The 22,977-nt window shown below is 37.3% G+C and overlaps 1 protein-coding gene across 3 annotated transcripts in view; it reads left to right on the top strand.

The window, feature by feature from the left end:
* Positions 1-22,977, top strand: part of Hspbap1 (HSPB1 associated protein 1) — a 60,326-nt gene that overhangs the window by 23,959 nt on the left and 13,390 nt on the right. For all 3 annotated transcript variants that reach the window (XM_078044120.1, XM_078044122.1, XM_078044121.1), the window contains exons 3-5: positions 4,444-4,625; positions 18,078-18,214; positions 21,316-21,487. In XM_078044120.1, coding sequence (XP_077900246.1) covers positions 4,444-4,625; positions 18,078-18,214; positions 21,316-21,487 — 491 coding nt within the window. The remainder of the gene's footprint in view (positions 1-4,443; positions 4,626-18,077; positions 18,215-21,315; positions 21,488-22,977) is intronic.

Here is a 22,977-nt window from a genome sequence, read left to right on the forward strand (position 1 = left end):
GGCTTGCCTAGCATATATGAAACTCTGGGTTCCATCTCCAGTATCATTACAAAGAAAGGGGCGGCGGGTGGGCAGGAAAGAAAAACAACTGCGCTACCTGGAGAGAAACTGTCATTTCAACAAAATCAGAACGCTCCCTTTGTCCTGCTACCACCAAGTCAGAGTGAGAAGATTTTCTATCAAAATAATTATGTAAATGAAAAGGTCTGTCGTTTCCATTCAGTCCTTTCATTTTAATTTTCCTCTGATGATAACAGTTCCTGCATGCAATTTTCACATTTTTGTATTTTCATTTTTAACATGCAGAACTTTCCATGATAGCAAATGAAGTCCTCTAATGAGGCCAGGATCTGAGGTCTGCCATGCAGACTTGTTTGTGATAACTGGCCTTAATGGAAAAGGGCTGTTCAGTCCACCCCGGGGCAGCCAACTCAATTAATGGCTTTAGTACTGTGGTTGGATCAAGCGCTGTGAAATGAAAACTTACAAGACAGTGCAATGTCTTCAGGCCAACATTGGAGTTTATGAGATGATTCAGAAATGACTCCTGTTTCCCAGCATCATGAAGCTTTCTTGCCACGTGCATTTTTGTTTGTCAGAATTTAACTTTATGGACTCTTATGCTGTAGTGGAGAATATTTGATGATGTCAATGATATTAAGAGCTTGTATCTATTAATGGTTTACTGTGTGCCAGGCCCTATTCGAAGTGCTTCATAAAATAAGGGAAAAGTTAAATAGTTCTGGAGTATGTAGTTTTTATATTTTAGATCAATGGTATTAGTAAACTTCTGCTTCTCAACATCAAGTGACAAGTAGACAAATTAGAGTGATTCTTTGATGTACACCCTGGCCTCTGTTACCTCTCTGCCATTGTGCAGAAATGAATTTAGGAAGAAGAAAGCAAGGGAAAAAGAGATCAGATAATCCTAAGCAGTTGAGGAAGAAAGGAAGGAAAAAGATAAAAAATATTGAAAGAAGAGTTTGAATACCTTTCTCCTTCTACTAATTCACTTAACTGTTAAAAACTTCCAAGTAAATACATAAATTAATAATAAGTACCATTAATAGTGCCTGCATCTACCATGTCAGGCACTGTGCTAACTGGTCTACATCCCTCAAAGGATTTTATGCTTTGCAAAGGAGGTAACAATCAGATTTCTTAACAAATTGTTAACTTCCCTGTGCTCATTTAAAATATTCTGCTAGTTGCAAAAAAAGTAATTTCATCCCTGTCTTAGAAGAATAGTTCTCATATCAACCCAAGACTGTAGTCTTAACTCGTTGGTATCATACCCATACTAACAAACCCACTGCAGACAGATAACAGACCCTTATCTCTGATTGCCTTTCCCTTTTTTAAATGTCTGTGGTACAAAATTTTGTATTTAATTACATGGTGCTTCAAGTTCTCTACCATTTTAGTTAAAGATTTATCTTTATCTAAATATACTATCCACTCAATAGTATTATCTATTTTTTATGTTCCTATAAGCCTGAGTATCATGCTAATTGCAGATTTTGTGCTTAATAAGTGATTCTGAAATAACTGAGTTAATGAATAGAAGAACAGGTGTTAAATCATTATTGTCCACTTAATGAGTCTGAGGAGCTATGTATGCTAAATGTGCAGTAAAGTCCAAAAATTTTCAAAAAACAGTTATTTTGTTATTGCCTTTCTTTTTTTTTTTTTTTTTTAAGCTGAAGCAATGATTCTCAAGCCCTTTGAGCTCAAGATCCCCTTTTAAATGATTGAGTTCCCCAGTGAGCCTATGCTGGTGTGGGTTGTCCCTAGTGATACTTGCCATACTAGAAACTAAAATGGAGAAATTTAAAACATGAGAACATAAGCATGTATTCCACCATCTGTCAGAGCAGTGACACCAACACATGTCATGTGGCTTCTGGGAAACTCCCTGGCAAACTTGTGAGGGAATGAAAATGCAAAGGGCAAATGATGTCTTAGTGCTATATGAAAGTAGTTTGGACCTCACAGACTCACAGAAAGGTCTTGGGCAGCTGATAATCTCAGGCATTCCACTGGCTCACTAAATCAGGCTATGATGAAGGCAGTCTTTAATGTTAATGTTGAAACTGTATTTTCTGCTTTATTGTGAATACTATGAGTATTATAAATTATTATTTTTTTTAGAGAGAGAGAGAGAGAGAGAATTTTAATATATTTTTTTTTTTTTTAGTTTTTTTGGCAGACCCAACATCTTTGTTTTTTGCATGTGGTGCTGAGGATTGAACCCAGGCCACATACATGCCAGGCGAGTGCGCTACCGCTTGAGCCACACCCCCAGCCCAAGTATTATAAATTATTTTAACAATAAAGCAAGTATAAAATTAATATTTAATTAATGTTAATAGTTCTTTTTTGGTTGGAATTATCTTTATTTAAAAAAAAACATTGGAAACCACTTTCATTGTTCACTTAAAGGTGTGTTCCAACAGATTTTAAACTATACTACAGAGCAATAGTAACAAAAACAGCATGGTACTGGTACCAAAACAGGCTGGTGGACCAATGGTACAGAATAGAGGAAACAGAAACCAATCCACAAAATTACAACTACCTTATATTAGACAAAGGTGATAAAAGCATGCAATGGAGAAAGGATAACATCTTCAACAAATGGTGCTGGGAGAACTGGAAAGTCATATGCAACAAAATGAAACTGAATCCTTGTCTCTCACCATGCACAAAAGTTAACTCAAAATGGATTAAGGAGCTAGGAATCAAACCAGAAACTCTGCATGTAGTAGAAGGAAAAGTTGGCTCCAATCTCCACCTCGTGGGGTCGGGCTCCAAATTCCTTAATAGGACACCTGTAGCTCAAGAGTTAAAATCAAGAATCAACAAATGGAACTTACTCAAACTAAAAAGTTTTTTTCTCAGCAAGAGAAACAATAAGAGAGGTAAATAGGGAGCCTACATCCTGGGAACAAATCTTTACTCCTCACACTTCAGATTGGAGAGCCCTAATCTCCAGAGTATACAAAGAACTCAAAAAATTAAACAATAAGAAAACAAATAACCTAATCAACAAATGGGCCAAGGATCTGAACAGACACTTCTCAGAGAAAGATATACAGTCAATCAACAAATACATGAAAAAATGCTCACCATCTCTAGCAATCAGAGAAATGCAAATTAAAACCACTCTAAGGTACCATCTCACCCCAGTAAGAAAGGCAGCCATTATGAAGTCAAACGACAACAAGGGCTGGCGAGGATGTGGGGGAAAGGGTACACTTGTACATTGCTGATGGGACTGCAAACTGGTGCGGCCAATTTGGAAATCAGTATGGAGATTCCTCGGAAAGCTGGGAATGGAACCACCATTCGACCCAGCTATTCCCCTTCTCAGACTATTCCCAAAGACCTAAAAAGAGCATACTACAGGGATACAGCATCATCAATGTTCATAGCAGCACAATTCACAATAGCTAGACTGTGGAACCAACCTAGATGCCCTTCAATAGATGAATGGATAAAAAAAAACGTGGCATATATACACAATGGAATATTACTCAGCACTAAAAAATAGCAAAATCATGGCATTTGCAGGGAAATGGATGGCATTAGAGCAGATTATGCTAAGTGAAGTCCGCCAATCCCTAAAAAACAAATGCCGAATGTCTTCTTTGATATAAGGGAGGCGACTCAAAACAGAGCAGGGAGGAAGAGGATGAGAAGAAGATTACCATCAAACAGGTGGGAGAGAATGGAAGAGAGAGGGGGAATTGCACGGAAGAGGGAAGGAGACCCTCATTGTTATTCAAAAATACATATAAGAGGATGTGAGGCGAAGGGGAAAAAAATAAGAGAGAGAGAAATGAGTTATGGTAGATGGGGTAGAGGGAGAGGAGTGGAGGAGAGGGGAGGGGAGGGGAGGGGAGGGGAGGGGGGATAGGAAGGGGATAGGAAGGGCAGCAGATTACAATAGACACTTGTTTGGCAGTATGTATAAACGTGGATGTATAACCAATGTGATCCTGCAATCTGTACACGTGGGAATATTAAGAATTCATACCCCATTTGAAACAAATGTCAAGATCAATGTAATGTTTTGAGCAACTAATAAATTTCTGATATTTAAAATATATATATATATATATGTACACATATATATATTACATATATATATGTATAATCAGCTCAATATATTGAAGTGCTCCTTAAACCTTTTTAAAAATAAATATTATTTCATTGTACAAACCATAAGTAAATAATGCTCTTTAGGATGAAGTAAAAAAAAAAAATAGGTGTGTTCGAGGGGCTGGGGTTTTGGCTTAGTGGTAAGCCCTTGCCTAGCATGTATGAGGCACTGAGTTCAATCCTCAGCACTACATAAAAAGAAAGAAAGAATTGTCCATCTATAACTAAAAAAATTTAAAAATAAGTAAAAATTTTAAAGTGTGTTCTCTTACTTTACAGTTCCCCAATTTGAAACTGCTTGTAGTTATGTGGAAGCTACACTTGAAGAATTTCTGACCTGGAACTGTGACCAGTCTAGTGATTCTGGACCATTTAAAGATTATGATCATTCTAAATTCTGGGCTTATGCTGACTACAAATATTTTGTTAGTCTATTTGAAGACAAGACAGATATTTTCCAGGTAGGTAATACATTCCTTTTCATCTTGGTAAGAAATTACTCTTGAATGGGAACCATCAAAAATACAAATTATTTAGTAATAAATGCAGGAAAGGATGTGGAGGAAAAGAAACACTCATATGCTGTTGTAGGATTACAAATTAGTACAACCACCATGGAAATCAGTATGGAGGTTCCTCAAAAGACTAGTAATGGAACCACCGTATGATCCAGCTGTACCTAGGGATTTATCCTAAAAACAATTACTCATCAGACTATAGCGATACATGCGTACCCATGTTTATACACAATCACCAAATTATGGAACCAGCCTGGGTGTCTATCAGCAGATGAGTGGATAAATAAAATGTGATATATGTACACAGCAGAGTTTTATTCAGCCACAAAGAAGAATAAAATTATGTCATCTACATGAAAATGGGTAGAACTTGAAAGCATTATGTTAAGTGAAATAACCCAGACGAAGAAAGTTAAGAGTGGTATGTTTTCTCCCATATATGGAGGCTAGAGAGAAAAAAGGTAGAAGGTGGTCTCATGAAAATGGAAGGTAGATCAGTAGAATAGAAGAGAGGACCAGGGGGATGAAGGAGGTGTGGGGAAGGAGAGATACTAGGAAATGAAGTTGTCCATTTTATATTGTTGTATTATGCATGTATGAATATATAATAATGAATCCCACTATTACACATAATTATAAGACACCAGTAAAAAAAAAAATTTTAGAAAGAATATGCTTTACCAAAAGATCCTAAATTACAATCTTCCTGGTATTTTCTGCCTTGACTGCCTTTTTGTCTCATAAATAGTGACTGTGAGTCTGGAGCATTTTAACCAATAAAGCCAAAGGTCTACTCAAAAGAAGTATGTTTGATTGACGCATATCAGCAGGCTTTTGTTTTCCTACTCATTAGACTTGCTACTCACCCCTCCTTTGCCTTTGAATGGTACTGAGTAGCTTAGAGTATACTAGAAAAATACCTGTGTTTAAAACTTCATCTGCTGCTGACCTACATGGAAGTTCTTGTTCCATCAGTGAGGCAGGTAGAGATATAAAGTTTCTCCCAGGAAGCATTACTTATGTCACTCTGCCATACTGTCTGCTCTGGGGTTTAGTACAGCTAATTTTTCTCTGGTGGTTTATGGCCTGAGACAGAGAATTTTGGGCTCCTGGTATTTGGTAGTAGAAGACCTGCAAAAAATGTGCAGAATATGGAAGTTCACTGCTGTGTGTTGACATAACTGTCAACAGTTTGCAGATTACCATATCCTCTTTTTCTTTTACATGACTTCTACCTCAAAATGCCAGTTTGTTTTGTGGGGTAATTTTGCAAACTCCCAGGTTTGATTTCTGTCTTGTCTTAGGTGTAGGGCAAGGGTGAGTCCGGCCCCAGGGAGCCTGTTTGGATGGCTCTGCCTTGCCCATAATCAGACCACATCTCCAGAGTTCCTCACTCTGTTCTTAGTTTTGTATAGAGACAAGTATACAAAAACCCTCAGCACTGCAGGCTCTTCCCCCTGCTCCTCCCCTCCCACCTGTTACCACCACCCCTCTGGCCTTTCCTTTCATGTGGGATGATTATTCTTTGGTTCCAGAGCCAAAGAATTTTTTTCCATTCAGCCTACATTTTCGTTTTTCTCTTTGCATCAAGGTATTTATATGGTTATTATAATTCAACTAATATTTTGCAGCTTTCCTTTATTAACTTTTACAAATGTTTGCTTGAATAATTTTACATTTTTTGGAGAGGGGGTAATCGAGGATTGAACTCAGGGGCACTCAACCACTGAGCCATATCTCCAGCCCTATTTTGTATTTTATTTAGAGACAGCCTTTCGGTAATGTGCTGGAATTCTAATTAAACCCTTATAAAATCTGATCTTTTTAGTTGAATGAATTTTCTGTCAGCTCATATTATGGTGATTAATTCTGCTATGAAGGACCAAGTCTACTCAGATCATATCTTCTTTTAACTTAAAGTTTTCTGGGTACCAAGTCTTCTTATATCACAAGCACATAAGCTGTTGTCGTTTTGTTTTGACTACTATAATCCATTAGGTCATTAAATCTTATTAGTCATTGTTTCAAGCTTTTTTATTACAAGAGAAGATTGTTTACATTCTTGCCAGCCCTTTAGTGTCTGGCTTGTAGATAACAGCTGGATTCTCACATCTGCTTTTTCAGTCAAGCTGCTGGATTTATTGATCTTTTGGAAGGATATGAAGAAAATCTTGCTTCACACACATATGCAGCTAAAAAAGAAAAGAAAACAGAAGTATTTTAATAGCCTTTTCGGATAATTGTGGAATTTTCACATTTGACAAGGGATAGTTTCTTTTTTTCCCCTTTTTTCTTTGTTATTCTTCTTTATATCTGTGATTTTTGTGTGTGTAGGTGGGGAGAGGGTTACTAGGGATTGAACCCAGGGTCACTTTACATTGAGCCACATCCCCAGCCCTTTTTATTTTTTATTTTGAAACAGGGTCTCACTAAGTTTCTTAGGCTTCACTGAGTTGCTGAGGCAGGTCTCAAAGCATCCTCCTGCTTCCTCCCATGCCCCTGGAATTACAGGCATGAGCCACTGTACCCAGCAAGGGATAGTTTCTTAAAGGGTCATTAGTTGCCATGTAGAATCTCAACCCAAAATGAATAAACTCTTTGTACTTTTACATAATAAGATTCATTGATCTATCTTGAACAGAATAGATCCGAGGTAATATAATTCATTGACTATTTATAAAATGTTGCTTTGCTAAGCTGTGTAGGTCTTGCAAATGTTGGTGCATTTCAGTGTACTCAATACATTCCATAATATAAAAAGTCATATTTGCTAATATCATCACCATTCTCATTACAAAACCTTTAGCATTAGAAAACTTTCAAGGTCATATATCTCAAAATACAGCTTGCAAAATCATTTTAATTCAGTTCAAAATATTTTCTAATTTATCTAGTGATTTCATCTTTGACTTACCGGGAATTTTTCAGCTTTCTGTTATTGATTTTTAATTTAATTCCATTGTGGTCAGAAAACATACTTTGTATGAAGTCAGTCCTTTTGAGTTTATTGAAACCTATCTTATGGCCCAGAATATAGTTAATCTTGATCAACATTCATGTATCCTTGACAATATTGTGTATTCTGTGGTTGGGTGGAGTGTATAAATGTCAAGTCAGGGTGATGGTTCAAGTCTCCTGCATCCTCAGTAGTTTTCTGTATATGTGTTCTACCCATTATATAGAAAGTGGCACTGAGACCCACCAATGATAATTATGTACTTGTCTTTTCATCATTTTAGGTGTATCAGGTTTGGGGTTTTTGTTCATGCATGTGAAAGCTGTTATTAGTTTCGTATATGTTTAGGTTTATGATGTCCTCTTGGTGAATCAACCCTCTGCATCTTGGGTTCTCCTTTGTTCTGTTTACTTTGTCTTAGTATGAAAAGAAATACTTACTGTATAATTCCATTTTTATAAAATTTTAGAACTTGCAAACTAATTTTATAGTGATAAAAGTAGTTGTATGAGAATGAGGGTGAGGGGGCACCAGGAAGCTTTTGGACAGATCAGAATTTCATCTCAATGTGGCAGTGGTTTCTCAGGGGTATAATATGTACCTTAAATATATGCTGTTTATTGTACTTATGTTATACCCCAATAAATCTTTTGTTGTTGTTTTAAAGAATTAAGTGCTCCTGATAACACTTTGGTCCCACTGCCTTGACACTAGCAATTTAATTTGTCATTGCTTATGCACCATCAATGTGAGCCTCAACACAATGAATTAGACAAATAACACAAAAATAGTTTGGACCTCACAGATCCCCTGAACCTCTGGTGTACAGCCTCCCTTTCAGTAATTACTCCTCCAGTTCCAACTCCTCCTCTAATTCTATTACTCTTTGTATCATGCTCCAGATTAAATATTAAAATATATTAATCATGTTAACAAAACATTTTATGATTTGAAATTAATGTAGATAGTATTTAAGTCTCTCACCCACTGACTTACCCTACCTGTCTTCTCTACACAAGCCTCGTCCAGTCTCCTCACTGACTGCTGATGTACCAATGTACCCTCTCACCTTCTGGCCTCTGCTCCTGCCCTTATGAATTTCTGCTTATTGAAGTCCTGCTTTTTAGGGCCTGGCTCAGACTCAGCCTTGACTCTGAAACCTCAGCCACTTGAACCCATATCCATGTGCCCCTTGCCTCCATTCCCAACTTTTATTTAGATTTTTATTTAAATGGTCCATGACATAAAACCTTATGTCTTATGCCTCTAATAATATTATAAGGTCTTTGAACTATGTTTTAAAATTATTTATTTCCCAAATCACTGACATAGTGCTGAATACATAATAGGTATTTGAATGACTACTTGAGTATATTTTTCCCCCTAGTTTTACCATATCTTTTTTATTTCTTTAGTCTTTAGAGCCTTTCAGAAAATGTTTTGACTTAAACCTTAGCTTCATTCTTGTCAGTGAATTAAATTTATTGATTCTAGTTGATCAATCAAGGGTAGCATTTTCAGTCTTTTTATTTGTTTTTTTAGTATATTATAGTTACACACTTCACTTTTGATATATTTATAAATGCATATTACATAGTTTTCTTCATTTAATTTTAATACTCTTCCCTCCCCCAGTCCTCTTCCTCTATTCTATTGGTCTTCCTTTTATCTATTTATCTATATCTATCTATCATCTATTTTAATTGATACATTATAGTATACATAAAATTGGAATGGATTTTGATATATTCATAGATGCATGTAGCATAATTTGGTCAACTTCATTCCCTAGTTGTTCCCCTTTCCCTCTCCTCCATTGCCCTTGGTTCTCTACTTTTACTCTATTGATCTTCCTTCTCTTTTAGTGTTTACCTTTCATGATAAGAAATTCTTAGCTCTGGGGCTGGGGATGTGGCTCAAGCGGTAGCGCGATCGCCTGGCATGCGTGCGGCCTGGGTTCGATCCTCAGCCCCATATACAAACAAAGATGTTGTGTCTGCCGAAAACTAAAAAATAAATATTAAAATTCTCTCTCTCTCTCTCTCTCTCTCTCTCTCTCTCTCTCTTTAAAAAAAAAAAGAAAGACATTCTTAGCCCTCTTCAGCCTTCTATTAGCATTATACTTAAGATCTTTTCTTGAAGTTTCCCTCTATTAGCCCTTTTCTCCCACAAATTAAATTCATCTGCTGGTAAATATATAATATTTATTTATACAGATAAATATACTGATATAAATGCTGATATGATTGGAAAATATCTGGTAACCTTACAGATGGCCTAAAACTAGGATTTGGACACATAACAGACCTTTACATATCGCACATAAAATTAGTCTCATTATATTTTAGTTATGTATCATATCATTGACCAATCTAAGTAAAGCATTTTCAAACAATTCACCTTCTGCTTCCAAAGGAGATGGGGAATTTGTGACAGTATCACATAAAATTTCTTTATCTCTGACTCCTTAGGTAAGAATGACAAGTTTTACCTTTTGTAGTTATCAGTTAGTATCCTTGTAATTGATGCTATTAAGAGTCAATATTAAAAAAAAGAAGAAGAAGAATCAACATAGCTGGGCATGGTGGTGAATGCCTATAATCCCAGTAGTTTGGAGGCCTAGGCAGGAGGTTCACAAGTTTTGAGGCCAACTTTGCAATTTATCAAGTCCCTAAGCAATTTAGTGAAACCCTGACTCAAAGTTAAAAAAAAAAAAAAATTAAGAAATTTTAAAGAAGATGTAACTTAATGGTAAAAAAAATCCCTGGATTTAATCCCCAGTTTAAAAAAATATATATAGTACAAATCAACATATAAGGATGAGGATGTAGCTCAGTAATACAGTGCTTGCCTAGCATGTGCAAGGCCCTGGGTTCAATCCCCAATATAGCAAAAACAAAAAACCAACAACAAAAAAAGAATTTAGCCCCAAGAATGTTTCTCAAGTAGATTCCATCTTGTGTTGTTTTGGATTGGCAGCTGAGAGCCAGGAGTCTTATGAAGTCCTCAGGATTCAGCATCCCAAAATGCAATAAGTGGTGGATCGGTTCTAACTTGTCCTGACTTTATAACATGGGGGTATGTTGAAACTGAGGCAGGTGATTTGGTGATGATTAAAGGCCAGTGATGCTTTCTGATGAGGCAAGTTAACATGAAAGAATTTAGGTATTTACCTGTCTTGTTCTCTTTATGTTCCTAAGGTAATTTTCCTAAGGAAAAACGAAATTTAAGTAAGTACTTGCTAATATATAATATCCATTTAAGGGGCTGGATGAAATTTAAATTGAAATCTTTATCATTCATAAATTGTTTCAAATTTTATTGACATTATAATTATACATAATAGTGAAATTCTTTATGTCATATTCATATAAGCACATAATTTAATCAATCTCATTTCCCAATACTTTAACTTTTTCTCCCCTCTACCTTCCCTTTATAAGTTTTATATAATAGTTATAGCTAATTATGTTATATTTCAAAGTTCCATTTTTGTTGATTTTCTTTTTTTTAATCAAGATGTAAGCTTATGGGCTGGGATTATAGTTCAATGGTAGAGCGCTTGCCTAGCATGTGTGAGGCTCTGGGTTCAATCCTCAGCACCACATAAAAAATAAATAAAATAACTGTATTGTGTCCATCTACATCTAAAAAAAACACTTAAAATTTTTTTCAATGGTTGGTATTGTAGCTCAGTGGTAGAGCACTTGCCTGGCATTTGTGAGGCATTGGATTTGAGTCTCAGCACCACATATAAATAAATAAAATATAGGGCCATTGACAACTAAAAATATATTTTTAAAAAATATTTTTTAAAAGAGGTAAGGTCATTGTGGAATTATATGTGACCAGTTTATGATTTAGGCATGGAAAATGTTAGAATGAGACAAATTTTCATGTGACAAATTAACAGAAATTCTCTGTGATCACTAGCCTGTTGTAGGTGAAAGAATAAATATTTCTGAGTTGGGGCATTCCCATATCCTGCATAAGCTAACCTGAGCTCATTTAACCTGTTTGAAACCTAGATTTCTTATCTGTTAAGCAGAGATGGAGGTACTATGTAAAGGTATTCTTAAACTATTTCACCAAATAATATACTTTTAGAACAAAACAACTTAAGAATTAATTATTTTTTAAGATTGAATTATTTTGAGTTATGAACTGCCTGGTAGGCTGAAAGAAGTTACCATTCTCTCTTATATAACCATCTTACCAGTTTTTCTTCAGGTTTTTTGGGTTTTTTTGTTTGATGGAGACTGTAAGATTACAGATGATTCAGTTACTTATACAGCATTTTAAAAATGGTGTCTTATCCTGTAAGAGTTATTTAACTCATTAATTGGAATAGGTTTAAGAGCTATTCAAGTATAGAATAAAAATAGATCAAATAATCTATCTCAGTAACTCAGCAACTTTTGAGCATGTGCTATATTCACTGTGAAAGAAATTGAAGAAGCCATTTTGAGTAAAATAAAAGACTGAGATGTCATAGGACTTTAAAGTCTAATGTGGAAACCAAGCTTTGCTTTTGAAGAGTATAAAATTGCCTACTGAATTTCAATGTAATTCATTATTTTTTTACTTAATGTATTAGAATATAGTACCTTATCAAGAATGTTGAAACGGGGCTGGGGATGTGGCTCAAGCGGTAGTGCGCTCGCTTGGTATGCGAGTGGCCCGGGTTCGATCCTCAGCACCACATGCAAACAAAGATGTTGTGTCCACCGAAAACTAAAAAATAAATATTAAAAAATTCTCCTCTCTCTCTCTCTCTCTCTCTCTCTCTCTCTCTCTCTCTCTCTCTCTCTCTCTCTCTCTCTCCCTCTTTAAAAAAAAGAATGTTGAAACATATACATTAATTACTTATAGTAGAAAACTCAGAATAGAATTAGCCTAACTAAATGCTTAATAGTGATCTTTTTCCTTGTGTAAAGAAAGTTGAAAGATGGACTGACTACCATTCTATACAGAGAGGGCTGAAATGGAGGCTCCATCATACTGAAGAACCCAGCCAGGTTCTTCCTGTCTTTATGCTCTCTCCTTTCCGTGCATGCTTCCATCTTCCAGCCCTCTCATGTTCCAAAATAGCCATCGCAGCTATATTCCGGAAAGGAAGAAGGGCAAAAGTATACTCTCAGCTCTGTCTCCCTTCTAAGCTAGTGTCCCAGAGGTCTCACTGAAACTTTTTTCTGCATATGGTTGCTATTCAGTCTCATGTCCTCACTTAGCTACAGAGGAGGCTGGGAAATGGAGGTCTCTAAGGTGGACACATTATCTCCCCTAAAGAAATCAGGGATTAAGTATGAAGAAAGATAGGCAATTTCTGCCAGACTCTGTTCATGGAAAGTCATGAAAAATTGAAGCAAGATTTACATTGTAAAAGCATTTACATTGTAAAAGGGACAGTTCCTCTGGGGTCTCTGTGTGCAGCAATTAGACGGACTCAGAGAATTGTAGCAGTACAAGGAGGATTTCAAAGAGCAGTGCTGTCCTTTGTCTCATCATCCTGAGGTCATTCTTAATGCATGGCCAAGGATGTTCTTCCCAGTAGGGGAGGGAGGCTTTTAAAGTCAGTAGGAATAGCAATTTTCATGCAACCACAGGAACAGCAGTTTCAAGGGGAGATGCTCTGGCCAGCTGCCTGGGGCAAGCCACCTAACAGTCATTTTATTTACCAGTTAATAGGTTGACAATCTGCTGTCCTCCCTGAAGCACAGGAGAGGAAAAAGCAAAGTTCCTTTAGTACTGTTAGTGCTATTAAGTATTGATGCATTCATTCATTGTTGAATGATGAAGACAGAGAAGGAGGAAAACCAAATTTCAGCCATTTCTGACCTCTTAATTTATCATGCAGTTGTACAATAGCAATAGAAATGGCCATTTGACTGTTTTGTGGGGAGGGAATAATTTTTTTATATTAAATTGTTGTCTCCAACTAGATTGTAAAGTTCTTGATACTGGAGACATTTGTGCCTTTCATGTTTTTGTTTCCATCCTTGACTAGCATGTTACATCAGTGATTCTCAGCTGTCTCAGATCCTGCTTACTGTTTATGATCCAGAAATGCTATTTGTAGATAATGTAATTACCTACACATGTAATTTTAAAGAATTATTAAAGTGCCTTACCTGTAAAGGAGAATTTAAAAGGTAGTAATTTACAACAAAATAATATTTTGATGTGTAAATGCTCTGTGAGTACATAGAAAACAATGGCATATTGATTAGTATGTGCAAAGGCCCTGGAAAAGAGAATTTATCTTTTTGGGAAAAGAGAAAGAAGGCCAGTGTGACTGAAGCCCGAGGTGGAGAATGGTTGAGATGTTGGAGAGTTGAGGGGGGGCCCCCCATGCAGAGAGAACATCTGGCAAAGCCAGGGAGGGACTTGGATTTTATGTTCAGAAGATCACTATTGTTGCTTGAAGCAGAGGACAGTGTGTTGGGAATCCAGCAGAGAGAGTGACTAACTTTTCATGACAGAGAATGGAAGTGTTCAAAGCAGGACTTTTAAATTGCATCTTAAAGGACAGATTTGAATGGGGATGTGAGAGCTGTAGAAATGGAATATATGATAACAGTTCTCATATCAGAACCTGTATCCCCTTCACAGTCCTGAGAAATAATTTGTGGATGATATAATTACCTTCACGTCCAGTCTTTAAAATGCCCTAACTGTAAATTTAGAAGAACCTAAACAAATATGTGTAGATATTCACTCCTGACTAAAAGCCATGAACTAATCAGATGCTTGTGCCTACCAGTGAGAAAAAAGTTCAGTGTAAAAGAATTAAAATTCCATTGAATCTTTCCAACATTTTGTATTTAACATTAAAATCATAGCTAAATGGGTATATTTGTATATTTACAGGCTATAGGCAAATCATTCACAGTGAAGTGATAGAAGTACAGACTGATACTTGATATGTATATTGCTGATCCAAATGTCATGAGTTTGTGTTATTAATGATCTAATTTTTCAAAATGGTGAACAGCTCTTGATAAAGCTACAGAAACACAAGGTATAAAATCCTCCCAATCATAGAGAATTTAGCACTGGAGATGAAATTCTGGGAATCACGTAGAGGTTAATCTAAACATTATAAAACATCAAACAAAAATCAACAAGATTAAATTTAAGAGGAATAAATATAGGATCCTCATGGCTTTTCACTAGAATCTACTTATAAGTCATGACTAGGCAGCAGTCAAACAGGAAAAAAAAAAAAGGCAGGCCCAACTTGGTATAATTCAGTTGCTTAAAAATAAGCATGCTGTCTTGACAGTATATTAGCAGTATGATGTCCTGGCCATGGGTGGTTCAGGCGCATGTACAAAATACTGCTGAGGGTTCAGTTTGGGAGCCAGACTATGGAGGTGTAAAGGAAGTTGAAAGAACCACTGGAAAGAAAAGTTAATGTTACCAAGTCTAGGTTTAAGAAACAACAACCATAAAGGAGGAGTAGTTTTCCAGATAATTTAAAGATTGCAATTTTTGGAAAAAGAGAAAATAAGTTTGTTCTCTGTATCTATAGAAAGTAGATCTGGGACCCTTTCCTGAGAGTTAGAAGAAAGTAGATATTGAGCAGTCAACACATACTTGCTTACCCTTTTTCAGTGATGGTGTAAATAGAATGTGCTGGAGATAGTTAGGTGGTTTCTCACAACTTTTCTAGCTCTTGAATGAATGTGAGTAGACTCCGCCAAGTACACGTTTTGGTTTCACAGCCAAACAGGTTCCCAGTTTCTAGCAAGACTCAAGGAAGATTCCATTGGACCTGTACTAACTAGACATTTGTAGTTACCCAAAAGTAACTGAACTCAGTTGGGTTAGGGTTAGGGTTAGAAAGAAAATCCCAACTCTGAAGAGACTATAGAGGGAAAGCTGATTTGTAGGTAGTTCACCCTGGTCAAATCATTCTAAAAATAATTCTGCTTTTTTAAAGTTATTAATGTGCCAGAAAAGAAGTCTCCTGACTTCTCAGTTTCTCATGCCATAACCCCCACTCTGTAGAAAAAAATCTTCCCTTGGTAATGCTTTCTGAAACAGGGCTCTAGAACAGAGTTTTTCACCCAGGGTTGGTTTATGAAGTCCTTGAAGTATTTCTGAAATATTCTGGTTGTATACATTTTTCTAAGAGGGGCATTGGCATTCATTAGATTCCCAAAGGGTTATATCTTTTAAAATTAAGAATCAAGTTAAGTGGTCCTTTTCTTAACTAAGGCAAATCTCCCTTTTTTTCCTTTTTATAGTGAATGTCTTTCAGCTGCCCTTAGTTAAATTCTTCTGAGGTATCAAAAGTTGTTTGAGGAGTAGGCTAATTGGAAAACTCCCTTAAGCTCCCTGCTTGGGCCTGTGACCCTTCTATTATGATCTTAGAATATCCTCTGCTTATTTCTGTTATAGCACTTGTCATGTTATATCAAAAGGCTCTGTTGATGAGACCATCTTCCATTATTGGCTTTGAAGGGTAGGCCTGTGTTATATTTATTTTTTAATTCCCAGCATTCAGCATCACACCAGGTATATGATGGATGCTCAAAAGTGTTGAACCATTTACCCATAATTCAACAGACTCTACTTTCCCTCCCGCAGCCTGTATATTTCAAGCGCTGACCCTGAGCCAGGTACTATGTTAGGCATCCATGCAGAGGGATTTTTGCCACCCACTCCAAACTGTATAATAGGACTGACCCCGCTGTAACAGCTATGAGTTTGTTCTTTCTAGTCTTCCTCAAAAACATTTTTATATGTCTCTTTATTTTTCTATTTTTTATTTATTTGGTACTGGGGATAGAATCCAGGGGTACTTAACCACTGAGCCACATCCCCAGTCATTTGTTATTTTTATTTTGAGACAGGATATCGCTAAGTTGTTTAGGGCCTCACTAGTTGCTGAGGTTGACTTTGAACTTGCAATCCTCTTGTATCAGCCACTGGAATTACAGGCGTGCACCACTGTGCTGGGCTCATAGTATTTTTTTTAGTTATTTATTTTTTATTATTCTAATTTGTTATATATGACAGCAGAATGCATTACAATTCACGTTACACATATAGAGCACAATTTTTCATATCTCTGGTTATATACAAAGTATATTTACACCCTTCATGTCTTCATACATGTACTTAGGGTAATGATGTCCATCTCATTCGACCATCTTTTTTACCCTCATGCCCTCTCCTTCTCCTCCCACCCCTTTTCCCTATTTAGAGTTCGTCTAATCCTCCCATGCTCCCCCTCCCAACCCCACAATGAATCAACCTCCTTATATCAGAGAAAAAAATTTGGTTTTTGGGGGATTGGCTGACTTCACTTAGCGTTATATTCTCCAACTCCATCCATTTACCTACAAATGCCATGATTTTATTCTCTTTTAATTCTGAGTAATATTCCATTTTCTTTATCTATTTATCTACTGAAGGGCATCTAGTTGGTTCCACAGTTATCTATTATGAATTGTGTTGCTATAAATATTGATGTGGCTGTGTCCCTGTAGAATTCTGTTTTTAAGTCCTTTGGGTATAGACTGAGGAGTGGGATAGCTGGATCAAATGGTGGTTCCATGCTCATAAGTATTTTTAATCCCATGGATTTGGGTTAGATTTGGCCCTATTTTCTTGAGCTACAAGCTACTGACTCCTAATTACAGGCTTTTCTCAGTGGTTGACAGGCAGGATTTGACTACAGGAGTCAAGGAGAATCCAAGTCCAGAGCTCTGAGCCATCTATTCTAAAATTCTTTACACTTGAGGAATATTTGACTGGCGGGGGGGGAGGGGGGGGAGCGAAAGTCATCTTGGTGTGTATTTCAAAAGCCATGTTGTAACACATCCACCTGAAGACTCAGGTTTCGTAGGTAAGAGCTAAGGATCCAGCATTGATAGTTTCAAATGATTCTACTAATCTAGGACAGGCTTCTTTTATGTGGTCATTGAAGTAAAAAAAATTAGTAAGTTGCTCATGCCTACAAATATCTGCACAACCTAAAGGGACTCTGGCTTCCTGACTTCTTAAATTGAGCTTCTACAGTATGTCCACGGCACTCCCTGTTCCTACTGCATGAAACACTCTTCCCCAGGTAGCTGCATAATTATGTCTGTTGCTAATTATCTCCAACAGATCTAAGCTTCATCTGGGCAGGCATTTTTGTCTGTTTTGTGTATTCATCGCAAGCTTTAGAACAGTTCCTGGCATGTTGTAAGTAGTTAGTGTATATTTAGTGAATAACTACTGTTAGTGAGGGTATTCAGATATGTTTTTGGTTAAAATGATTGTTTTTACACTGCCCTGGAAACCTGTCCTCCTCATCATCAGTAGCATTTTCTGCAAAAGATTATTCTAAGTGCCAAAAACAGATGTGTTAAGTGAAAATGTACAACACTGCCAACAGAGGGGCCTGTTAGTTCTTGATGGACTGTACCTTCATTTCAAAACAGGACGTGATATGGTCTGATTTTGGTTTTCCTGGAAGAAATGGACAGGAAAGTACATTGTGGATTGGCTCCTTGGGAGCCCATACCCCCTGTCATCTGGACTCCTATGGTTGCAACTTAGTATTCCAGGTACAAGGAAGGTAATGCACAAGGGTTCGTATGTGTGCGTGTGTGTGTGTGTGTGTGTGTTCATGTGCACATGCAAGCAGGGACAGAGGAATGTGTACTGAGTGTGCAGGAGGACCCCAAGCCTTACTCCCAGCCTGTCCTGTTAGCCTGCTTTAAGCCAGAACAGTCCTCTTTGCCTCTGGGTCTGTTTCCTTTTTTGTGAACTGAGGGTAGCAGGTGAAATGGTGGTTTCCAAGCCTCTCAGCCATGATCAGGATTGTCTTCAGAACTCCCATTTCAGCTGGGCTCCACTGGATTTTTTATATTATATTAAGAGTATATAGGTTTATGTTTTCCAAACTTTTCTTTAAAAGCAGGAGCACCCTTTCTTCAGCTCTCAGTAAATAAAAGCAGAGCAGTTACTTGAAAGGAGGAGTACTTCAACTGTTGCCCTCAAGCCCGAGGGGATACCAAGGAGTCTGGATCAAATCCTTTTTATGGTACTTTTCAACTATAAATTTCAGTTTGGACCTACCTGTAGACACAGTGCTATAAAGTACTACCTTAGATCAGTTTTTATCTCCATCTGTGGACCCATAAAATATAAGGGCCAAGACCACAGTACTTTTGATAGCCCTAGATTTCTGGAGCTCCGTGAGAGTGTAAGGTTTCGGCTGCCTAGAGGATGTATTCAGATGTCCTCTGTGCAGCCTTATTTTCCCCTAATTAATGATGCCCCAGTGTTCTCTTCTGGCCTTCTGGTCCTTTGTTGGGCAGCACTAGGGGAAAACAGAAATGGCTATGTGCAAGTTCTCAGAATCATTAGACATGAAATGATTAGGAGCAGATCCAAGAGAACATCACATGTGAGGGTTCACAGAACTAGAGTGGTCTGGGAGAGTCCACTATTGGATCCATCAAGTCTCTACTGTAGAGGGCTTAGAATGTCTGGGCCTCACTGCTGCAGTCTGTAGATGCAACAGTAAATCAAGTGTGCTGGTCTCTGCCTTTATGGAGTTAATTCTGAAATCTGCTAAGAGAAGACCTTGTTTTAAGCAGTTACTTCTCGTGTGTTCTGAATTGGGAAATAAGCCAAAGAAATTCCAGTTGGAAAAACATTACCAAAAAGTGCTCAAGTCCTTTCTATAATATGAAGTTAATAAACTTTACTGTAACTTTGTAATAGAGCATATATTCTGTCTTCATATGGCTCTGGAGAAATAAAATACTTTTAGTAAGTGTCCATTAAGGTTCCACGTGTTACAGTAAGTACAGAAGTAAGGTACCTCTCTACCCTTGGAGGGCTTACAGCTGGAGTGCAGGCAGGCCCACAGATAGCTGAGATAGAAGGCAGACTGTACATGCCCTTGAGGAAAAATTCACTGAGCTCTGGACTGAAAAGAAAAGGTAATGTTTCCATTGAAAGATCAAAGATGATTTCATGGAGGAGCTGCTGGGTGTGGAGAGCTTTAAAGGGTGTTTGAGTGCTCAAATGACAGATGAGAGGAGCTCTCGAAAGCTTGGGATGTGTAGCAGACCTTGTAAAAATCCATTGTTAAGTTTTGCACCAGGAAGAGCCGGATTGGGCAGGAAAAGCAGGCTGGAGCATGAAGGTCTTAACTCCCAGACAAAAGCTGCTTATTCTCTGTTCCTTCAGCATGCAGAACCATGAGAGTTTTTTTGAGAAGGGGATGATGTGATGGTCAGCTAGAAGGACACACAGATTTAACATTTGAAGCAGATTGGATGGGTTGACTCTTCCTTTGTGAAATACTGACCTGGTGCAGTGGGAGGAGCCAAGATCTGGAGAAGCCAGATCTGCAACCCTAGTTCCTGTCCCCAATAACATGAGGCTGCTCAGTGGTACTGAGCAGGCACTGGGTTTCTCTGCCACTGTTTTGAAAATGAAATTAGACCTATGATCTTTTCAGAGCCCTTCGAGCTCTAGCATTCTAAACAAATTAAATACTGAAAATTTGTTCTAAACTAGCCATAGATACAGTGGAGTGGAGCAGGTTTGTTATCTCAGAGCTTTGAGATGAGGCCATCAGCTGATGGCTTTGTAAATTGATAAGCTGCCTTTAGTTTCAAACTGAATTTCTGCAAAACAATGTATTTTATTTACTACTTCTGTAAAACCTTCAAATTTCTAAACTAAAAATGACTTGAATATGTATTTTTATTTTTTTAGTTGTAGATGGATACAATAACTTTATATATTTTTTATGGGGTTCTGAGAATCGAACCCAGTGCCTCACACCTACTAGGTAATCTCTCTACCACTGAGCCACACCCCCAGCCCTTTAATATATAATTTTTAATTTGAAAATAGTAGTCATTGTTTCCCTGTTCAGAAAGGACTTGGTAACCCCAGGGATAACTGCCAGGGGTCACAGAAGGGCTTTAGGACTTCTTTTCTCAGAAGTAGGGTTTGTTTTTTGTTTTTTTTTCTTTGCTTCCTATCTGTGTCTTCCTGTCTGCATCTCTTGTTCTCACACTTCTCCCCCTTTGGCCTCTGATGTCCTCCCTCTATTGGCCTAAGTATGGATGTGTCAAGTGTGTTGTGAATTAAGATTTGTTATCTCCTTTTTTCAAAAAAGCCTAAATGAATAAAACATTTTACAGTTTTCTCTATTTGAAATTTCCTATATCATACCACTTTTTACTAATGTGACTTTATTTGTACATTTCTCTTCCTTAATGGATTAACTTAACAAATGCTTAAGACATTCAGAGAGGGAGGAGTCTGGAAACAATTTGGTGGATGGAATTATGGGCATTTAGTTTGCATATGGTATGAATACAGATATGAAAGGGTGAGGGTTATTTTCAGTAGCTCAAGAATCAAGGTGATGTATGAGGAGGCACACTTTGATTGGAGATATGAAAAAATGATCTTACAAACTATGTCCTGTCCCAGCATAAAAGGGGCTGCCTCAGCAGGTCAGGAAGTCCAATAGTAGTGAGGAACCTATACCAGGTATCTGTAGAGCATTGAATAAGAGACAACCAGGTGCCTGTGTTCCTCCAGGGATTGATTGTAAATGGGTAAACATGAGCATTTAGCTGCTGCCTTCTTACATGTTTTGTCTCAAGTTCACAATCCTAACTTATATCTTATTTTTTCAATTAGGAAAAGATGGCATCTCTTTCCTCCTGAAGATACACCTTTCCTTTATCCAACCAGAATCCCTTATGAAGAATCTAGCGTGTTCAGTAAAATCAATGTTGTCAATCCTGATTTAAAGCGTTTTCCTCAGTTCCAGAAAGCTCGAAGACATACGGTCACGCTGAGCCCAGGACAGGTAATGGGGCTTTAAAACATTATGAGCCATCAGTGGACACCACAGCTGTAACTCTCTGAAATCCTTATTTCATGTTCTTCTCCCTCAGTAAAAATGAGAATGGTTTCCTTTGTGCTGTTGGCATAGCTTCCCCAACTCTGGGGCTCCTGCACCTGCATCTCTGCTTTACAAACCCCTGGAAAGGAGATGGGGAGGGAACACAGCGCCTTCTATTGGTGAAGAGGGAAATAGACTTTGGAAAAAGATGAGCCCACAAAGCCATTTCTATTGAGGTTAAGAGAGTTTTAAGGCATGGGTACCTGAGCATTTCTGCAGTATTTATTCACAATTAATGTCTATTCAGGGATGGGGTTGTAGCTCAGTGGCAGAGTGTTCGCCTCCTATGCGTAAGGCACTGGGTTCAATCCTCAGCACCACATAGAAAAATAAATAAATAAAACAAAGATATTGTTTCCATCTACAACTAAAAAAAAATTTTTTTTAAATATCTGTTCAAGTACAATAATACTGAACCTATGTACATAAACTAGGTTGGAATGTATCCAGGTAGTGGGCAACACATGCAGACAGAATTAAGGATGGTTTATTTCTGGGAAAGAATGTTGACTATTTCTGAACTATTTCTAAAGGCATTATACTTAATGCTGCTACTCAGTGGGGAAAACTTCTTTACCACATTGGCATTGCTATCCAATATTTTATTAGCAATATGAAAACTTTTTCATAATCTTTTAAAAATTTTTTCTATTTTTATAAATTTATAAAATTTATCTTAATTTTGCATCATAATTATACATCATAGTAGAATTCTTTGTCATATATTTGTATATACACACAGTGTAACAATATAATTTGGTCAGTTTCATTCCCCAGTTTCTCCCCTTCTTCTTCCCTCCCCCACTTCTGGTTCTCTTCCTCTATTCTGCTGGTTCCCTTTCTATTTTCACAAGATTCCTCTTCCCATCTTTTTTTTTTTTAATCTTTTTCCCTCTAGTTTCTACATATAAAAGAAAACATACCACCCTTGACTTTCTGTGTCTGACTTATTTGACTGAGTAGCCAGGAAAATTTCTTTTCTCTCATTCTTTAGGTTCTCTCTTCACACTCTAAATTGTTTCCTTTGCTGTGTAGAAGCTTTTTAATTTGCTGCTATCCCATTATTGGTATTATTTCCTGAGCTTTAGAAATCCCATGCAGAAAGTTGTTGCTTGTGCCTAAATGTTTGAGTGTTGATCCCACATTTTCATTTAGGAGTTAGGAAAGTTTTGGTCTAATTCCTAGGTCTTTGATCCATTTTGAGTTGATCTTTGCGCAGCATGCGATAAGAATCTAGTCTCATTCTTCTACGTTATGGATTTCCAGGTTTCCCAGTACCATTTGTTTAAAAGGCTGTCTTTTCTCCAATATATGTTTTAGGCACCTTTGTCAAGGATCAGCAGACAATATCTGTATGGTTTTATCTCTGTGTCTTCTGTTCCATTTGTCCATGT

This window comes from Ictidomys tridecemlineatus, chromosome 3 (assembly GCF_052094955.1).
Source record: "Ictidomys tridecemlineatus isolate mIctTri1 chromosome 3, mIctTri1.hap1, whole genome shotgun sequence".
Taxonomy (NCBI): Eukaryota; Metazoa; Chordata; class Mammalia; order Rodentia; family Sciuridae; genus Ictidomys; species Ictidomys tridecemlineatus.